General features: G+C 38.3%; 3 protein-coding genes and 1 pseudogene across 3 annotated transcripts; 3 read left to right on the forward strand and 1 right to left on the reverse strand.

The window, feature by feature from the left end:
- Positions 1 to 445: 445 nt before the first annotated feature.
- LOC145225373 (putative MFS-type transporter C09D4.1) lies at positions 446 to 2,212 on the forward strand. The gene has a single exon (XM_080092057.1). The coding sequence runs from the start codon at positions 532 to 534 to the stop codon at positions 1,921 to 1,923; it is 1,392 nt and encodes a 463-aa protein (XP_079948183.1). The 5' UTR covers positions 446 to 531; the 3' UTR covers positions 1,924 to 2,212.
- A 1,520-nt stretch (positions 2,213 to 3,732) lies between these two features.
- On the forward strand, positions 3,733 to 5,121 carry LOC145223684 (putative MFS-type transporter C09D4.1). Its single transcript, XM_080090081.1, has one exon. The coding sequence runs from the start codon at positions 3,733 to 3,735 to the stop codon at positions 5,119 to 5,121; it is 1,389 nt and encodes a 462-aa protein (XP_079946207.1).
- A 1,785-nt stretch (positions 5,122 to 6,906) lies between these two features.
- LOC145223851 (choline/ethanolamine transporter FLVCR1-like) lies at positions 6,907 to 9,429 on the reverse strand. The gene has a single exon (XM_080090254.1). The coding sequence runs from the start codon at positions 9,382 to 9,384 to the stop codon at positions 7,960 to 7,962; it is 1,425 nt and encodes a 474-aa protein (XP_079946380.1). The 5' UTR covers positions 9,385 to 9,429; the 3' UTR covers positions 6,907 to 7,959.
- Positions 9,430 to 14,848: 5,419 nt separating this feature from the next.
- LOC145224004 (choline/ethanolamine transporter FLVCR2-like) lies at positions 14,849 to 16,429 on the forward strand (annotated as a pseudogene).
- Positions 16,430 to 16,449: the final 20 nt, after the last annotated feature.

The following is a 16,449-nucleotide window of genomic DNA, read 5'->3' on the forward strand; positions in this document are numbered from 1 at the left end:
CCAAGGATATAGAATAAAACGTACTCATTTTATCAAACAGACGTTTATTTCTATATCGTTGGCAATTTGATTTTTATTAATGCTACTATTTAAGTCCGTTTCTTGTGTATCTAATATTCAGTGGTTACATAATATTGTTTGTTCTTGGTATGAGTGAAATAAAAAGCTACGTTATTTGTAGTTACTCTGGGTTGCCATAAACATATGTATGGTACCACCCAAATTATTATTTATTGGATCCCAAATTTCTCACCACTAGACTATTGTCTTGTTATGTCGAAAATCGTGTTACGCCGACGTGTAATATCAATCCGGTTACAGGATGACATGACTTTAGTCCTGAAAACATTCATTCATCTCGTGTGGTTTTGTGGTCGTAATTTATATTTCAAAGTTTTGAGTGTGTAAACATTACATGGAAACGTTTCAATTTGTCAGTGTTTTCTTATGCAGCTTGACAACTTTAAACTGCTAGTGAAGGCATTTTAAACCACGTATAGGCAAAGTGGTGTTTGTAGTTTATTGTAAAGTATGGAAACAGTGGAAGAACTAAAATTGTACAAACGAAGATGGGTGTTTCTGTTAGGAGTAGCAATTTTTCAGCTTCTTGGAGGTTTCTCCACAACCAGTTACGGCGAAATCAGTGACTTTTACGTTCAGTTCTTTCACGCCTCGCACTCAACTGTGGATTGGATCACCAACGCAAGAAACATTGGCGCTATATTCATCACATTTCCACTCGCTTGGATGGTGTTTAATGGAAAAATCGGTCTGAGAAATATGATTGTAATCGTGTCTTTCAGTGCGACGATTGGAATTTTGTTGGTGACATTGTCCTTTGCGCACCGTTCACTATTTGCACTCATTGTATTTGGACAGATTCTATGGGGGTTTTCGCAAATGGTGAATGTGTCTGTGCCTGCCACTTTTGCTGCGCTCTGGTTTCCGGAAAGTCAAGTTGGAACAGCTCTGTCGGTGATTCTTGTCGGACTTCCGCTTGGTGACGTTGCTGGTTTTACATTTCCTGCATTAATTGAGTCGCCTTTCAATTACACCAGGGAAAAACTTAGTTTTGGTGAACTGGAGTCGGGCCAACGCACATTAAGTTGCATGTACGGTTCCTGTTTGGCCATATCTGCTGTCGTGACAATCTTTTTCACGATATTTATCACTGATGAACCTCCCACGCCGCCTACATATGCGCAAGTTATCAAAAAATCAAGTCAAATAACATCAAGAACATTTGCAAACTTTCTCCAAACGACAAGAGTTCTTTTCACAAACCCTTCCTACGTTACAGCTTGCTTCATGTTTGGCATTTCCTTTCAAATTTCGTTGCTGGAAATTATGATGATGTCCGAAATAATAGGAGACTTCGAATTATCAAGCAACATAAGCTCCGACAAGATGAGTGGTTACATCATGTGCATGTTTAGTTTAGGGGCTGTGCTCGGTACCGTAACAGCAGGAGTAGTTGTCAACCGCTCGAAGAAATACAAACTTCTTACAATTTTATCCAACTCATTTATGTTTCTGTGTACAGTGGCAATGGTCGTCAGCGCGTTTTTTGAAAGCATGGCTGGAATTTTCACAAGCAACGCGTTTTTTGGCTTCAGCGGCGGTTTTACTTCAGTTGTTTCGTTGGAAATACTGACACAACTGACCTACCCAATGGACGAGACGCTGGTCAACACTTGGATGACCGGTATTCAAATGACCATTGCTCTGTTATTAGGTATCTTTGGAAGGATTATGTTCAATGCCTGGAGAGGTCTGGGTTTGCTTTCGTTTCAAAGTTCTTGTGTGTTCGCAAGCGTTCTCATGTCTTGTTTAATTTCGGCCAAAAATCGCAGACTCGATGTTCAACCGAGGTTCAACTCAGAAAGCAACGTTTATACTCCACTGATAACCAATCTTCATTAGCAATTTATCCATTAAAACTACTTGGAGTAATCTACATTATTGTTGAATAAATTAATATTTTGACCAGGATGTTAGGATTTTTGTGGCAAATAAGTCACATGTGACAAAACACTTTTAAATTAGGTAAAAACGCCACAAACTAACTACCTAATTTCACACAATTGTTGTTGATCGTTTGTTTATGTCATGTGACGTAAACATGTTACGTCAAATAAGACATTCGAGATATTCGTTTTTGTTTTGTTTTTTAATGTGATTGCGTCCAAATAAAAAGTGGGTACGATTGCGAGTATTGATTTAGTTCTAAGCTATGTAATCAAATGTTAATCACATGAAACCATTTTGTCGATGAATTGTTCAACTTTTCATGCTTTCCTTCCTAACCAGTTTCTGTATTTTCTACCAATGAAGCAGGTATGGTAAACAACTCGAATCAAGTTAATAGGGGCTCCAGCCTCAATGGAAGTCTTAAACAGTTCTTAAAGGGAGGTTTAAGATATGTAATTTTTTTGGAAGTTAAAAAAATGAGTTTTTATCAAAAAACTGACACCACTTATCAAAAACATGACACCATGTAGTAAGCATAACTCACCAACTGCCCAAATGCTTTTTATTGCAAGCACTTATGCGTTTGAATAGTAGAATTTAGTTGGTTTAGAGTACTAAAAAATCTACATAGATGCGTTGTAGGCGTGTACTGCATTCGGGTAAAACAAGCGGTAGCCATGTGCACAATGTGCGATGCAAACGAAAGTTTTTGCAGCGACAACTTTGTCAAATAACTACACAACGCGCAGTAAAACACGGTATCTTCCAATAAATTTCCTTTAAATTTCTGGTGTAACAAATCCAAGTGAATTCAGGTCTACGGAGATGCGACTCGAGTCAAACGAGTCTTTAATAAAGGTGATTGGTAGACGGACTTGATTACTGCAGGGAAGATTAAAACGTTGCGTTGTAATCAAAACATAAGTGGAGAGTTGCATCTGAAAAAACAAACGTTTCAATCGAGATATCCTCCGTACAACACAATTTAAGAACTGCTGATTTAAACAGTTACAATATCATGTGGATTGGCACAAACATAAAGTGTAGGCTACCTTTACCCAAAAACCGAGCTATTTTCCACTATAGTGCAAATAACACGCAAACATTGGAAACTGGCACTTAACCATTAAATTAGAAAACCGTTTGTATACAGTAGTTTGAAAACAGTACAACACTTACGTTGGTGTTATTACCCAGCAGGTTGCGTGTTTGGTCGATAGCGTATCCGGAAAGATGGATTTTCAATTCGCTATGCAAGAGGTTCCGGACACAAAATTACGTGATCACCACTAAAAAAAACTGGACAGAGATCAATTGAGCAGCCTGCCATGGGTTTGGCCAACTTTTTTAAAACAAGTTATGTTACGATTGCTACGACAATAAAGGACAAAAAATGGCAAAAACTACTGTTTCCTGTTCCAAGCTTTATCACATTGTCCTATGTTACAACTTAGTGTACAGTCAAGACAGCAACAATGTAAACAGAAATGATAATAATGTTTCACCAGTAGAAAGCATTTTTTGTTTTGTTAGAAGATTTCGTAACTTTTATCTTTTTCGAAGGAATTTTCAAACAAAACAGACTACTTTTAAAGATACTGTAAACTGCACTGCGAGGATTTAAGACTCATTACACGCTAAATTTTGAGGGCATAAGTACCATAAAAACTAAACTAAAACGACTACCGCATGAAAAAGAGAGAAGGCCAAAAAGTGACCTGGAACATCAACAGTTAAGAAATTATTCTGAAAAACTGTAGAATGGAAACCAATCAGGAACATCCAAAGTTGTATACTCGAAGATGGGCTTTCATTTTTGGAATTTCAATTTTATTGCTTTTTGGTGGCAATTCCTTTTCTAGTTTTGGTCAAATCAGCAACTTTTACGTTCAATTCTTTAACTCCTCGCATGCCCAAGTAGATTGGATCACCGCGGCGAGAAGCGTAAGCCCAATGTGCATCTCACTTCCTTTTGCTTTGCTCATTTTTAAAGGCAAAATCGGATTGAGAAACCTAATTATCGCAATGGCAACATGTGCCACAACTGGAGTTATGCTTGTTACTCTGTCTCTACTCGATTCCTCGCTCTTTTTTCTTATTGTTTTGGGACAAACGATGAGTGGACTTGCGCAGAACATCGGATTAGCTATCCCATCTGGATTGGCTTCGTTGTGGTTTCCAGAAAGTCAAGTTGGAACAGCCATAGCATTCACTGTGGTGGGGATATATCTCGGTGAAGGGATTGGTTATATCATTCCAGCCCTTCTCGTGCTTTCTTCAAATCGCACTGACGCTATTTTAAGTGGTAATAAACTGGCATCAGGACAGCGTTCATTGCGCTACATGTACGGCTCGTATTTTGCTGTATCAGCTGTAGTGACGATCTTGTTTGTGATATTTTTGACTGACAAACCGGCAACTCCGCCCACGACAGCTCAAGAGCGAAAGAACACAGATCTTCAAGTGGATAAAACTTGGAACAAATTTTGCAAAGTGATTAAACATCTTTTCACCAACCCGTCATACATATTAGTCTGTATTCTTTTGGGCTTTAACTTTCAAATATCTATGCCAGAGAATTTAATGATGTCTGAAATCGTGGCTGACTTTAAGTTATCACAAACTATATCGCCTGATGCATTAGGCGGATATGTCATGAGCATGTTTAGTTTAGGAGGTTTACCGGGTCTCGTCATTGGAGGCAAAGTTGTGGACCGTTGTAAAACATACAAACTCCTAACTTCCATTGGCAATGCATCAATTTTTGTAACGACAGTAGTTATTGCTATAAGCGTTATTTTCAAGAGCGCACCATGGCTTTTTGTATGCAACGCTCTGTATGGCTTTTTAACCGGTTTCGTTTGTGTGAATTTGTTTGAAATGATAACCCAAATAACTTATCCAATCGACGAAACGCTGGTTACAACTTTAATGTTTGGTTTCCAAGCAGCACTCAGTTTGTTAATTAGTGGCTTTGCAAGGCTTGTATTTAGCACTTGGGGAAGCCTGGGCCTGCTTTCCTTTCAGTGCGCATGCGCGCTACTAAATACTGTGATAAGTTGTTTCATTTCCCTTAAAAATCGAAGATTGGAAATCGTGAAGGGAGAAAATGAGAGCGACAACAGTCAAACTCCTCTGCTCACGCCGTGATATTATTTATTACCTAATGACATTTATTTGTGATATTGTTCTGCCGTCGATCATGTGATTCATTTTTGCGATGTCTTTACATCTGGTTGTAATGGTTGGTACGTTGTACACAATTTAACATAATGTAGCAACCACTTCAAATATAAATATAACTTTGCTTGCAATGACCGCAAATGCTGGATGATGACAAATGCTCACAAACTAATTTAATAATTTCAGTTTTAAAAAATTTAAAAGTATTTTTCTGAATGATTATCACATTCTTGACTTTATTTTTAGACTATAGAAAAGAAAGACACAACAATAAACACTGAGCATTGGCATATATTACAAACTGTCTAAATTTTAGTAAATTCTGTTTTTTTTGAAAAAAATAGCCATTATAGAGATCTAATGAGGTAACTGATGGGGTTATTTAAAACAAAATTCTACAAAAAGTGCAAATTTTATGTAATTTGAATATTGTTTACAATTTTCACGATTCAAATTGTTAAAAAATTGTAACACCGTTAAGTTTCCACGTTATTTCTTTTAATGTTAATGCCCCACCCCGCCTCAACAAGTGACGACCGACCAATCGTTATTAATCTAAGTCGTCTCCTTATTTAACGCATCTAAACAAAAAAGCAAATTAAGGACAAAAAAAGCAAAATTACAACCAAAACCAACAATTAAGGCGCTTGGAGATGACCAAAAAAAGTAAAAGAATATACACCAAAAAGTTTCGTTTACAAAAAATATGTTTCGTTTTTTTAATATATTTTGCTTGGTTATAGGTTTGGTGTTAAGCATTACGAAGTAAAAGTAAAACTATATGTTCCACTTCATGTCGCTGTGACTCAAGTTTTATTTTACGTTAGTGCTTTAGGATTAAAATTAAATCGTAGTGTAGGTATTTGCGAAAATAAATCATTTGTTCACTGTGATCACAGTACGCCAGGCCCATTGAAGGCGCTATACCGAATCAGCCGGTCACCAAGCATTCACCACCATATGGCAAGGCGTAGGCTAGAAAAATCTAGCCTGCGGTGGGATTCGAACCCACGACAGGAGTCTTTCCGGGACTCGCGCTCTACCAACTGAGCTAAACAGGCCCAGTGGAGAATCCGCCGAAAGTCGAATCACAAGCACCGTTGCCTGCCTCGTATGCTGCACATGTCAGTTTCGTAGTAGGGGATCGCCAGATTGACCAGTATCAGTTAAGATGAACATAAATTCATAACTGGGATCAGCCCTGAAGCGTCTATGCAGACCAGCGATCGCGGCACATTCATATATAAATCACAGTACGCCAGGCCCATTGAAGGCGCTAAACCGAATCAGCCGGTCACCAAGCATTCACCACCATATGGCAAGGCGTAGGCTAGAAAAATCTAGCCTGCGGTGGGATTCGAACCCACGACAGGAGTCTTTCCGGGACTCGCGCTCTACCAACTGAGCTAAACAGGCCCAGTGGAGAATCCGCCGAAAGTCTTTGACTATTGAATTTACGTTAACCGACAACAAAAGAGGGTAACAAAATGTCTCCCATTTTATAATCAAACTGCATTAAAACTCTTCATATTTTATTGTGACTCAATCGAAAACACATGACGTAAACGGCAGTTTGTAAGAGATGTATATCCCTGACCGAAACGACAAAACCCCATAGGTTATAATGAACATAAGGTTACTCCGACTAAATAAGATGTTGCTTCAAGTATTATGTGTAAACGAGTATTGCTCTTGCAGCAATTTTATTACAAATCAAATATTAAAATCAAACTGCAGGAAGAGCATTACTCGACGCAAAAACTAGTTTAAATTGCTAATGAAGTTTGGTTATCAGTGGAGTATAAACGTATTCTTGAAGAGGATTACACCTCAATGTTACTTCAGTTTGCACCATTTTTATCAATATTTTATGTGATTCAAGTGCTTATGAACGTGTGTGGCTGTTGCACAACACAGCACCAAACCCTCTTCATCCGTATTTATCCATTAAAAAAAGTTGGCGTGATGATTAAAATTTAAAACCAGACGCATTGTTAAGTAATAGAATACCCTCAGTTTAATACAGAGGCTCTATTTCCCTTGATTGCCGACGGTGCCTGTTTGGGTGTGTGTTGGGACTATCGTAACACTTTTTCAGCATTATTTGCGTGTTTTAACGTTAACTGCAGTATTTACAATTGGTAGCATAAAAACAGGAGAGCTGCAGTATTTCGAGTTACGTCGTACCTATTATGAGTTTAATTGCACCAAAGAGAGTTACCTGCACTATTTTTAAGTTGCTTTGCACGAAAAAAAGTTACCAAGCGCGGTTCCAAGCGCACCTAGCGGACCTGTAGTATTCGAAGGCACCCGATTGCCGACGATATTTTGACTAACTGATTTTGGTAAAAATTAGTTGTTGATCACATTATATTTGAGTATGATGCAATTTTATACGATGGGGGATTTTTATTAGGAAGTACGACAACAGAAAAAGCAAAACCTTGACATGCCATTTTTTTGAAAATTTAAGCGTTATTATTATAAGCTAGATATACGCGTTCTGTTTAATTTCAAGCTTCAAAACAAAATAAGGTAATTTGCAACAATCATAAAATTGGTTACCAAATTATATAGGATACTCAAAAATTTATGGGCTAATATATTTCTTTATTTAAAACTTTTTAATAAAAATGAAAAATAAAAAAAGTTGTGAAAGCCAAAAACTATGAAAACTGAGCTATTTCCTGTTACTGCGCACAATGACGTTTTAACGTTGCGCCATTTCCGGCTTGGTGATTAATCAGTGCTATCTTGTTGCTATATGTTCTACTCAAATTGAACAAAATACTTAGATACTTTTAACTATTTCGAAGCAATTAGTCGAGTATGAACGTTGCTCTCATTTGTTTTCACTTCCAATCTTCGATTCTTGGGCGAAACAAGGCAACACAAAATCAAGGCCACAAATATGCCTGCACTCTGGAAGGAAAGTACACCAAGGCTTCCCCAAAGCTTAAACATAGTTCTTCCCAATACACCCAAGAGCAAAGCTATCCCTGTTTGAATGGCGGTCATCCAAGTGTTGACCAGCGTCTCATCGTTTGGGTAAGTCAGCTGTGTTGCCATTTCAAACAAAATCACTGCAACTAACCCCCAAAGGAAGCCATAGATGCCGTTGCTGGTGTAAATTCCTGCAATGTTTTTGAAAACAAAACTAACAGCAATTGCAACTGTGCTAACGAAGAAAGCTGATATTCCAAATATTGCAAGAACTTTGTATTTTTTGCAACGATCAACAACTTTTCCGCCTAGAAAGAAACCGAACAGCCCACCCAAACTCGAAGTGCCCATAATGTAACCGCTAAGTTGATCGAAGCTTATGTCACTTGTGATTTGCATATCTGCTATGATTTCTGACATCAACATATTTTCCACCAACACCATTTGAAATTCAAGTCCAATTATGATGCATGTTAGTACATACGACCAGTTCGTGAAAAGAAGTTTGGTTTCTTTCAAAAAATCTATCAATTTCTTTGGTGCATGATTCTCTGTCTTCAAATCTTGTGCAAGAGTAGGTGGCGTTGGAGGTTTGTCAGTGACGAAGATGGCAAATAAGATGGTTACAACAGCAGATATGCCCAGAAAAGAACCGTACATGTATCGTAATTTACTTTGTCCAGATGTAAGTTCACTTTGTGACAAGTTTCTTCCATTTGTCCAGGTTTGATTCGAGGAGGGCACAAGGTACGCAGGTAAAACGTAACCTGTTCCATCGCCAATAGATATTCCCAGAACATTAAGGGCGATTGCAGTCCCAACCTGACTTTCAGGAAACCAGAGGACAGCAAAAGTTGAAGGCACGGCTAAACTGATAGTTTCAGCTAAACCACATAAGATTTGCCCCAATACTATTAATGGGAACAAAGATCGGTCAACCAAAGACAGGGTTACTAACAGAAGGCCAATTGTGGAACTACATGCAACAATCAGTATCATGTTTCTTGATCCAACCTTGCCCTTGAAGATTAGAAATGCAAGGGGAATTGTGATGAATATAGCGCTGATGTTCCTTGCGTTGGTGATCCAATCCACTTCTGCATGCGAAGCATTGAAGAACTGAACGTAAAAGTTGCTGATTTGACCATAGCTGGTAAATGAAATACCAGAGAAAAACTGAAATACAGTTAAGCCCACGAGGAAAATCCATCTTCGTGTGTACCATTTGTAAACGTATTTTGATTCCATTTCCATTGTGTTTCCACTGCTAGTGCAATTGGGTTCCATTTATTATGTATCTTTACTGATGTAGCTTACATATATTGATGACTCAAACCTGTATTAATACCAAACAATTGTTAATCATTTGTTTTTATAGTATAAGTCGTTGTCTTTTAAAGTCACGTACAGGAAAAAAAATCAATAAAAACTCTCAATAAAGGCGTCTATATGACAAATGAAGTTTAAGCTTTAATCTTCGCTGCCTGATAAGACTTCAAAGCTTGTTACTCGAGTCATAGTATTGTTGGATGCGAATGTGCTGGTCAGAAATTTGTCTACTTAAATGTAAACTGCATGGGGAGCTTTTAGTGGGCATCGTTAAGAGCTTTTAAATATTATGTAAACACTGTAAAACAGGGGTGGGCAACCTGCGGCCCGTGGGCCGCATGCGGCTCTTCATTAAAGGTTGTGCGGGCCGCAGAGACGCTTGGATTTCAAAAGTACTGGCAAACGAGTCCAATTATTACATATTTTTGAGCTGATTAATGCTCCTGATGCTAGTTTTCTGCGATCTGGCAAAATGTGGCTAGAATCAAACACGAATTATACTTGTAGTTAAGCATATTTGGTAAGAAACAAAGGAAAATCACTTTGTGTTATGCACATGTGCGGCCTGCGATCCAATTTTGACATTTATAATTGGCCTTACAGTAACAAAGGTTGCCCACCCCTGCTGTAAAACGTTTGTAAAGCATCACTTTGCACGTATTACAGTATTTAAGTCGGCGACAAATAAGAAAAATATAAGTTGCGAGCAAAACACTGAGCAACCACGACCAACAAGAACTACAGATCGCTATAAGCGGCTCTGTTCACAGGTTTAATGACAAATATAAAGAGCCAGAAAAATGGCATGCTATATTATTCAATCGCAGCAGTGATGGTAATTGTAGAGGTTGGTTTGTGCCTATCCACCACGCTTTGCACACAAGCAAGTAGCTTACACCTCGCTGTTACTTTTTTATCTATCTTTTGTCTGATTAGGACCTTATGAACGTGTGGGACTTATGTAACGTCCAAACACAACACAACACCAAACCCAGTTGTGTAAACAATTTTTTTTCAGGCGGTTCTATCACAAAAGTCATATATTTCAGCCGGTTCTGTTACAAAAAGTCCATTAAATGTAACCAGTAATGCTAACCGGTTCGCTGATCTCATAAATTTTGTGAGACAGTTCTGTAGAACCGCTGCCAACCAGCTCAATCCCATTACTGACCAATCCCTCTTTCTCCGTTTTATCCCATTCAAAAATTTACGCATTGTTAATATAGGATATCCTCAATTTAATGCAGAGGCGCCAGTCCCGTATGACAAGTTTGTTAACTGACCGCGAAGCTGGAAAAATGTTTGATTGCCGACGATGTTTTGACCAACTGAATTTGGTGAAAAATAAGTTATTGAACCGATTGCTGTGTTAAAATGTCGGTGTTGAAATCAAAATGAAAGGTTCGAATAAATACGTCTATTTCATTCAAACCACGTCTTCCTTCCACTGGGTGGCTGTGAAAAAGTGCTATACCGTGTTTCTAGCTTTGCAATCCAACTTTACGTTTTGGTCCACATTATCCACCATTTTCGGCTATTTAAAGAACTTATTGCCTGCAGGAGGTAACAGAAAGAAGTTGTACAAAGCAAGGCGAATCGTTTTTGTAAAAAGGGATGTAGCTGAAAACTTTGAATTTATCGTTTTATCGTTAAAGTTTGTAATGTACAATACCAAACGTTTTCAAAAACGTTGCTAAAAATAACGTTCGGTTTTCATATTTTTTACTATTTTAACCATTAAATTCGAAGTAAAACTTTTTTGAGTAACAGGAAAGAAGTAAAGTAACTCGAGAGTCGTTGTAAGAATTGTTGTAACAGGGAAAGCATGACAGCAAAAACAATTTGTAGTAGCTTGTATAATGCAGGACCCATTGACTATAAATATACGTCCCTGCTTGCTTTTTATCTAAACTGAAAACCGTATCTGCAGGCAAAAGCCTATCTCTCGGGCCACACTGACAAGATCACAACAAAAATAATTCATGAAGAAAACCTAGCTTGTGTACCATTTTTTTTATATATCAACAAGAAAAGTAAAACTTCAAAGTAAAAGATACCAGACATACAGAAGTGAACAAAACGGTTGTGCATTATCACTACATTATAAGTAACGCAAAAATCGAAATACGTGAAAACAATAAGCTAACTTCTTTCTCGCATAACGTTGCATCCATTTCCGGCTATAACAACTACGAATTCAATTTATCAAGCTAAGCTCGCTGGTCGGTTTGTTAATTTCAAAATTAAAGTTAAACTTCAAGTATCACAAAACTGAATTTTCTTAAACATTAAGTAACACAAACTTTTTTCAAACTTATGTTTTATAGGACAAAATTCTCAAAACCTTTGATATACAGAGTTTCTATCTAAGTTACAAAACTGTGCACGGAATGTGGCAATACATAGAAACCCAGGTCCGTTTTGTCCATCTCATCAAAACAAAGTTACACACGCAACTGCGCAATTTCCCACGAAAAAGAATGTCTCCTTCTTCTCTCCAGCAATTTGATGTTGCAGCAGCTTGACAACAGCTGCAGCAGCTTGACAACAACATCAAATTGCTTGCTAAATTGTTTCAAAAGACCAAAAGAAGGGTCCTGTTGCAGTTTATTGTAAGTATGGAACGAGTAGAAGAATTCAAGTTGTAGAAACGAAGATAGGTGTTTCTGAAATTTTCAGCTCCTTGGAGGATTCTCAACAACCAGTTACGGAAAAATTAATGACTTTTAGACATTTGATTTCAGTTTTTTGACGCCTTGCATTCAACAGTGGATTGGGTCACCAACGCAAGAAACATTGGCGCTATATTCATTACATTTCAAGAAACATGACAATGATTGTTGCATGTAGCTTCACACTTGGCCTTCTTTTTGAAACTTTGGTTGCCCGATCTTTGTTTGCTTTTATAGTATTGGGACAAATCTTACGTGGGTGTAGCAGCACCTTCAACTTTTGCTTTGCTTTGGTTTCTAGAAAACTAAGTCGGAACAGCGATTGCTTTAAATGTTGTCGGTTTGTATGTGGGAAATGAAGTTGGATACACATTGTCTTCACATCTTGTGACACCTTCAAACCATACATTTAAACACAAAGAAATTTTAGGCCTTAGAGCTTTAGCAGCAGGACAACGTCAATTGAGTTGCATGTATGGAGCATTTCTAGCCATATCTGCAGCTGTAAGCATTTTGTTCGTAATTTTCTTGACTGATAAGCCTCCCACACCATCAACATTTGCACAAGATCTAAAGAATAACGAAGAAAAAGTTGAAAGGCCTACAATGGAATTCTTCTCAGAATCTAAAAAGCTCTTTTCCATACCTTCATATGATCTAATTTGCATTGTTATCGAAGATGGGCTTTCATCGTTGGACTGTCAATTTTTCAAATCTTCTGGAATCTCATTTGCAAGCTATGGTCAAATCAACAACTTTTGTGTTAAGTTCTTTAACGCAACCCCAGCACAAGTGGATTGGATCACCAACGCAAGAAATATCAGCGCTATATTAATTACTTTTCCGGTTGCATGGTTCATCTTTAAGGGAGAAATTGGATCAAGAAACTTGTCATTGATCATCGTATGTAGCTCCACACTCGGCCTTCTTTATGAGACTTGGTCCATGATTGACCAATCTTTTTTGCTTTAATTGTAGTATGTGATTTGGCTGTTACATCCACCTTAGCTGTTCTCTTGTTTCCAGACAATCAGATCGGGACTGCTAGTGTAGTTCTGTTTGAAATGGTTACACAGCTGACATATCCGATCGACGAAACGCTGGTAAACGCTTGGATGACCGGGATCCAAACTTTAGTCGGTTTTCTTCTTGGAATTTTCGGGCGGTTTATATACAAATCCTACAAAAGCATCGGACTTCTCTCGTTCCAGTGTGCATGCGCATTTATGGGTCTTGTGCTATTATGCCTGATTTCATCAAAAAATCGTAGATTGGAAGTTGAACCAGATGATAATAATGATCCAAGCGATCGTACTCCTTTGATTGACCATAAGTAATTTGAAATGACAACCTATGTTTACAAAATTTGTTGGTTTGCATAAAAGTTGTTGCAATTTGGTGGATGACACTTGCCCAGCATGTTCTGTTATTTGACGGCACTATTTTGTAAAGAAAGTTCATGGAAAACTCACAAAAGCCTAATTTTGGAGAAACTGATGTTCCAACACAGAATCACCCTTTTCCGCGTACCACTTTTTCATGTATGATTTGCCATTTTTTGTTTTTGCTGTTTATTTGGCATTCGCAACTTGTCATTGTGTCACAGAGCTGCATATATGTGCATTTTTCCTTACTCATTTCCTAATCAGATCGGGACTGCTAGTGTAGTTCTGTTTGAAATGGTTACACAGCTGACATATCCGATCGACGAAACGGTGGTTAACATTTGGATGTCCTCCATTCAAGCATCGATTGCTTTGCTCCTGGGTGTGTTAGGAAGAACCATGTTTAGGCTTTAGGGAAGCCTTGATGTGCTTTCCTTCCAGTGTGCTGTCACGCTCCTGGGGCTTGTGTTATGTTGCTTAGTTTCGCCCCGAACATTAAAACTCCACTAATTACCATAAACAAGTAATAAATCGAACTTTATTTGATTGTAGGTTTTCGGTGTGACTTGTTTTCTTTCCTTTTACTTGACTGGTATTTAATGTTATAAAACATTTTTTTAATAAACTGTTATATATCGCAAACATGTATTACGCTTGTATTAAACAAAAGTTGTATGCCAGACCTTAAAATCAAGTGCGTTTGGGGATGGTAACATGGTGCACAGACGAACAATCCTGTCACCTTGCCAGAACTTTCTCGAAAAAGTAAGAAATTTAGATGATTGGCAGCCGAGGGGATCATTGAATAGACCAGGGGTCGGCAACCCCTGGCACGCGTGCCAAGGTTGGCACGCGAGGTGGTTTTTCATGGCACGCCAACCGATTTGCCTGTTTATATTGGAGTAATATTTTAACCTGCTGCAGTGCTTGTTCATAGTTTTTATCATGTCATTGTTGTAAAATTCAGCCTTACATGTACAAAATACTCTACATTTCCGTGCGTCTTACAATTATTACGTCACACGTGCTCTTTGGCGCCCCGGTGTTTGTTTCGTAACGGGTATACTCGCCGTGGCAGGTGAATGCACGTGTAGTCGTGGTTGGTGCTTGTGGAAGACAGATATGTTTTACCTGTCGAATTATATATGCCGGTCTTTATACTTTTAATTAACATTGCAACAACTGACAACTGCAGGTCTACGAACTACAAAGGCGTGTTACATAAGCAGTGGTCGAAGTATGTGCCATTTTCAAACTGGCAGCAATTTTTTGTTGAGTTCATACCGCAAATAAATCACAGGAAATGTGTAATTAAGTGAAAGTGAGCCATCGTGATAAAGTAAAATCGGAATCAAATCTTACTAGATGGAATCTCTGGATAACTTTAGATGGTACAAACGAAGGTGGGCTTTCCTCGTTTGACTGTCAATTTTTCAGTTTTTTTCCGGAATCTCATTTGCAAGCTATGGCCAAATCAGCAACTTCTAGTTCTTCAAGGCCTCGCACGCACGAGTGGATTGGATCACCAACGCAAGAAATATCACCGCTATATTCATCACATTTCCCATTGCATTCCTAATCTTCAAAGGCAAAGTTGGATTACGAAACATGATACTGATTGTTGCATGTAGCTCCACAATCGGCCTTCTGTTAGTTAATCTGTCTCTAATTGGCCGATCTTTCTTTCCTTTAATAGTATTGGGGCAAATCTTATGTGGTTTAGCTGAGACTATCAGTTTTGCTGTGCCTTCAACTTTTGCTGTCCTCTGGTTTCCTGAAAGTCAGGTTGGGACTGCAATCGCAGTGAATGTTCTGGGAATATCAATTGGCGATGGAACAGGTTACGTTTTACCTGCGTACCTTGTGCCCTCCTCGAATCAAACCTGGACAAATGGAAGAAACTTGTCACAAAGCGAACTTACATCAGGACAAAGTAAATTACGATACATGTACGGTTCGTTTCTGGCCATATCTGCTGTTGTAACCATCTTATTTTCCATCTTCGTCACTGACAAACCTCCAACCCCACCTACTCTTGCACAAGATTTGAAGACAGAGAAACAGTCACCAAAGAAATTGATAAATGTTTTGAAAGAAACCAAACTTATTTTCACGAACTGGTCGTACGTACTAACATGCATCATAATTGGACTCGAATTTCAAATAGTGTTGGTGGAAAATATGTTGATGTTAGAAATCATAGCAGAATTGCAAATCGCAAGTGACATAAGCTCTGATCAACTTAGCGGTTACATTATGAGCACTTCGAGTTTGGGTGGGCTGTTCGGTTTCTATCTAGGCGGAAAAGTTGTTGATCGTTGCAAAAAATACAAAGTTCTTGCAATATTTGGAATATCAGCTTTCTTCGTTAGCACAGTTGCAATTGCTGTTAGTCTTGTGTACAAAAACATTGCAGGAATGTACACCAGCAACGGCATCTATGGCTTTCATTGGGGATTAGTAACAGTGATTTTGTTTGAAATGGCCACACAGCTAACTTACCCAAACGATGAGACGCTGGTCAACACTTGGATGACCGCCATTCAAACAGGGATAGCTTTGCTCTTAGGTGTATTGGGAAGAACTATGTTTAAGCTTTGGGGAAGCCTTGGTGTACTTTCCTTCCAGAGTGCAGGCATATTTGTGGCCTTGATTTTGTGTTGCCTTGTTTCGCCCAAGAATCGAAGATTGGAAGTGAAAACAAATGAGAGCAACGTACAGACACCACTCCTTGCTTTGAAATAGTTAAATATGCCTGGGGAATTTCGCTTTTGAAAGGACATATAGCAACAGGATAGCACTGATTAATCACCAAGCTAGAAATGGCGCAACATTGATACATTATGGGGCGAAAAAACAGGAATTGGTTCAGTTGATTTGGTTGACTGATGTGCGTTGCAATTTACATTGGCTTGGTTTACAGTTTTGTAAAGAGTTCGTAGTTTTACAAAGTTCCCTAAATTTCA

This window comes from Phallusia mammillata, chromosome 4 (genome assembly GCF_965637545.1).
Source record: "Phallusia mammillata chromosome 4, kaPhaMamm4.hap1.1, whole genome shotgun sequence".
NCBI classification, from domain to species: domain Eukaryota; kingdom Metazoa; phylum Chordata; class Ascidiacea; order Phlebobranchia; family Ascidiidae; genus Phallusia; species Phallusia mammillata.

What these genes read in the sequence shown, in the direction of transcription:
- LOC145225373 (XM_080092057.1), top strand. Translation starts at nt 532, where the DNA reads ATGGAAACAGTGGAAGAACTAAAATTGTACAAACGAAGATGGGTGTTT.
- LOC145223851 (XM_080090254.1), bottom strand. Translation starts at nt 9,384, where the DNA reads ATGGAACCCAATTGCACTAGCAGTGGAAACACAATGGAAATGGAATCA.
- LOC145223684 (XM_080090081.1), top strand. Translation starts at nt 3,733, where the DNA reads ATGGAAACCAATCAGGAACATCCAAAGTTGTATACTCGAAGATGGGCT.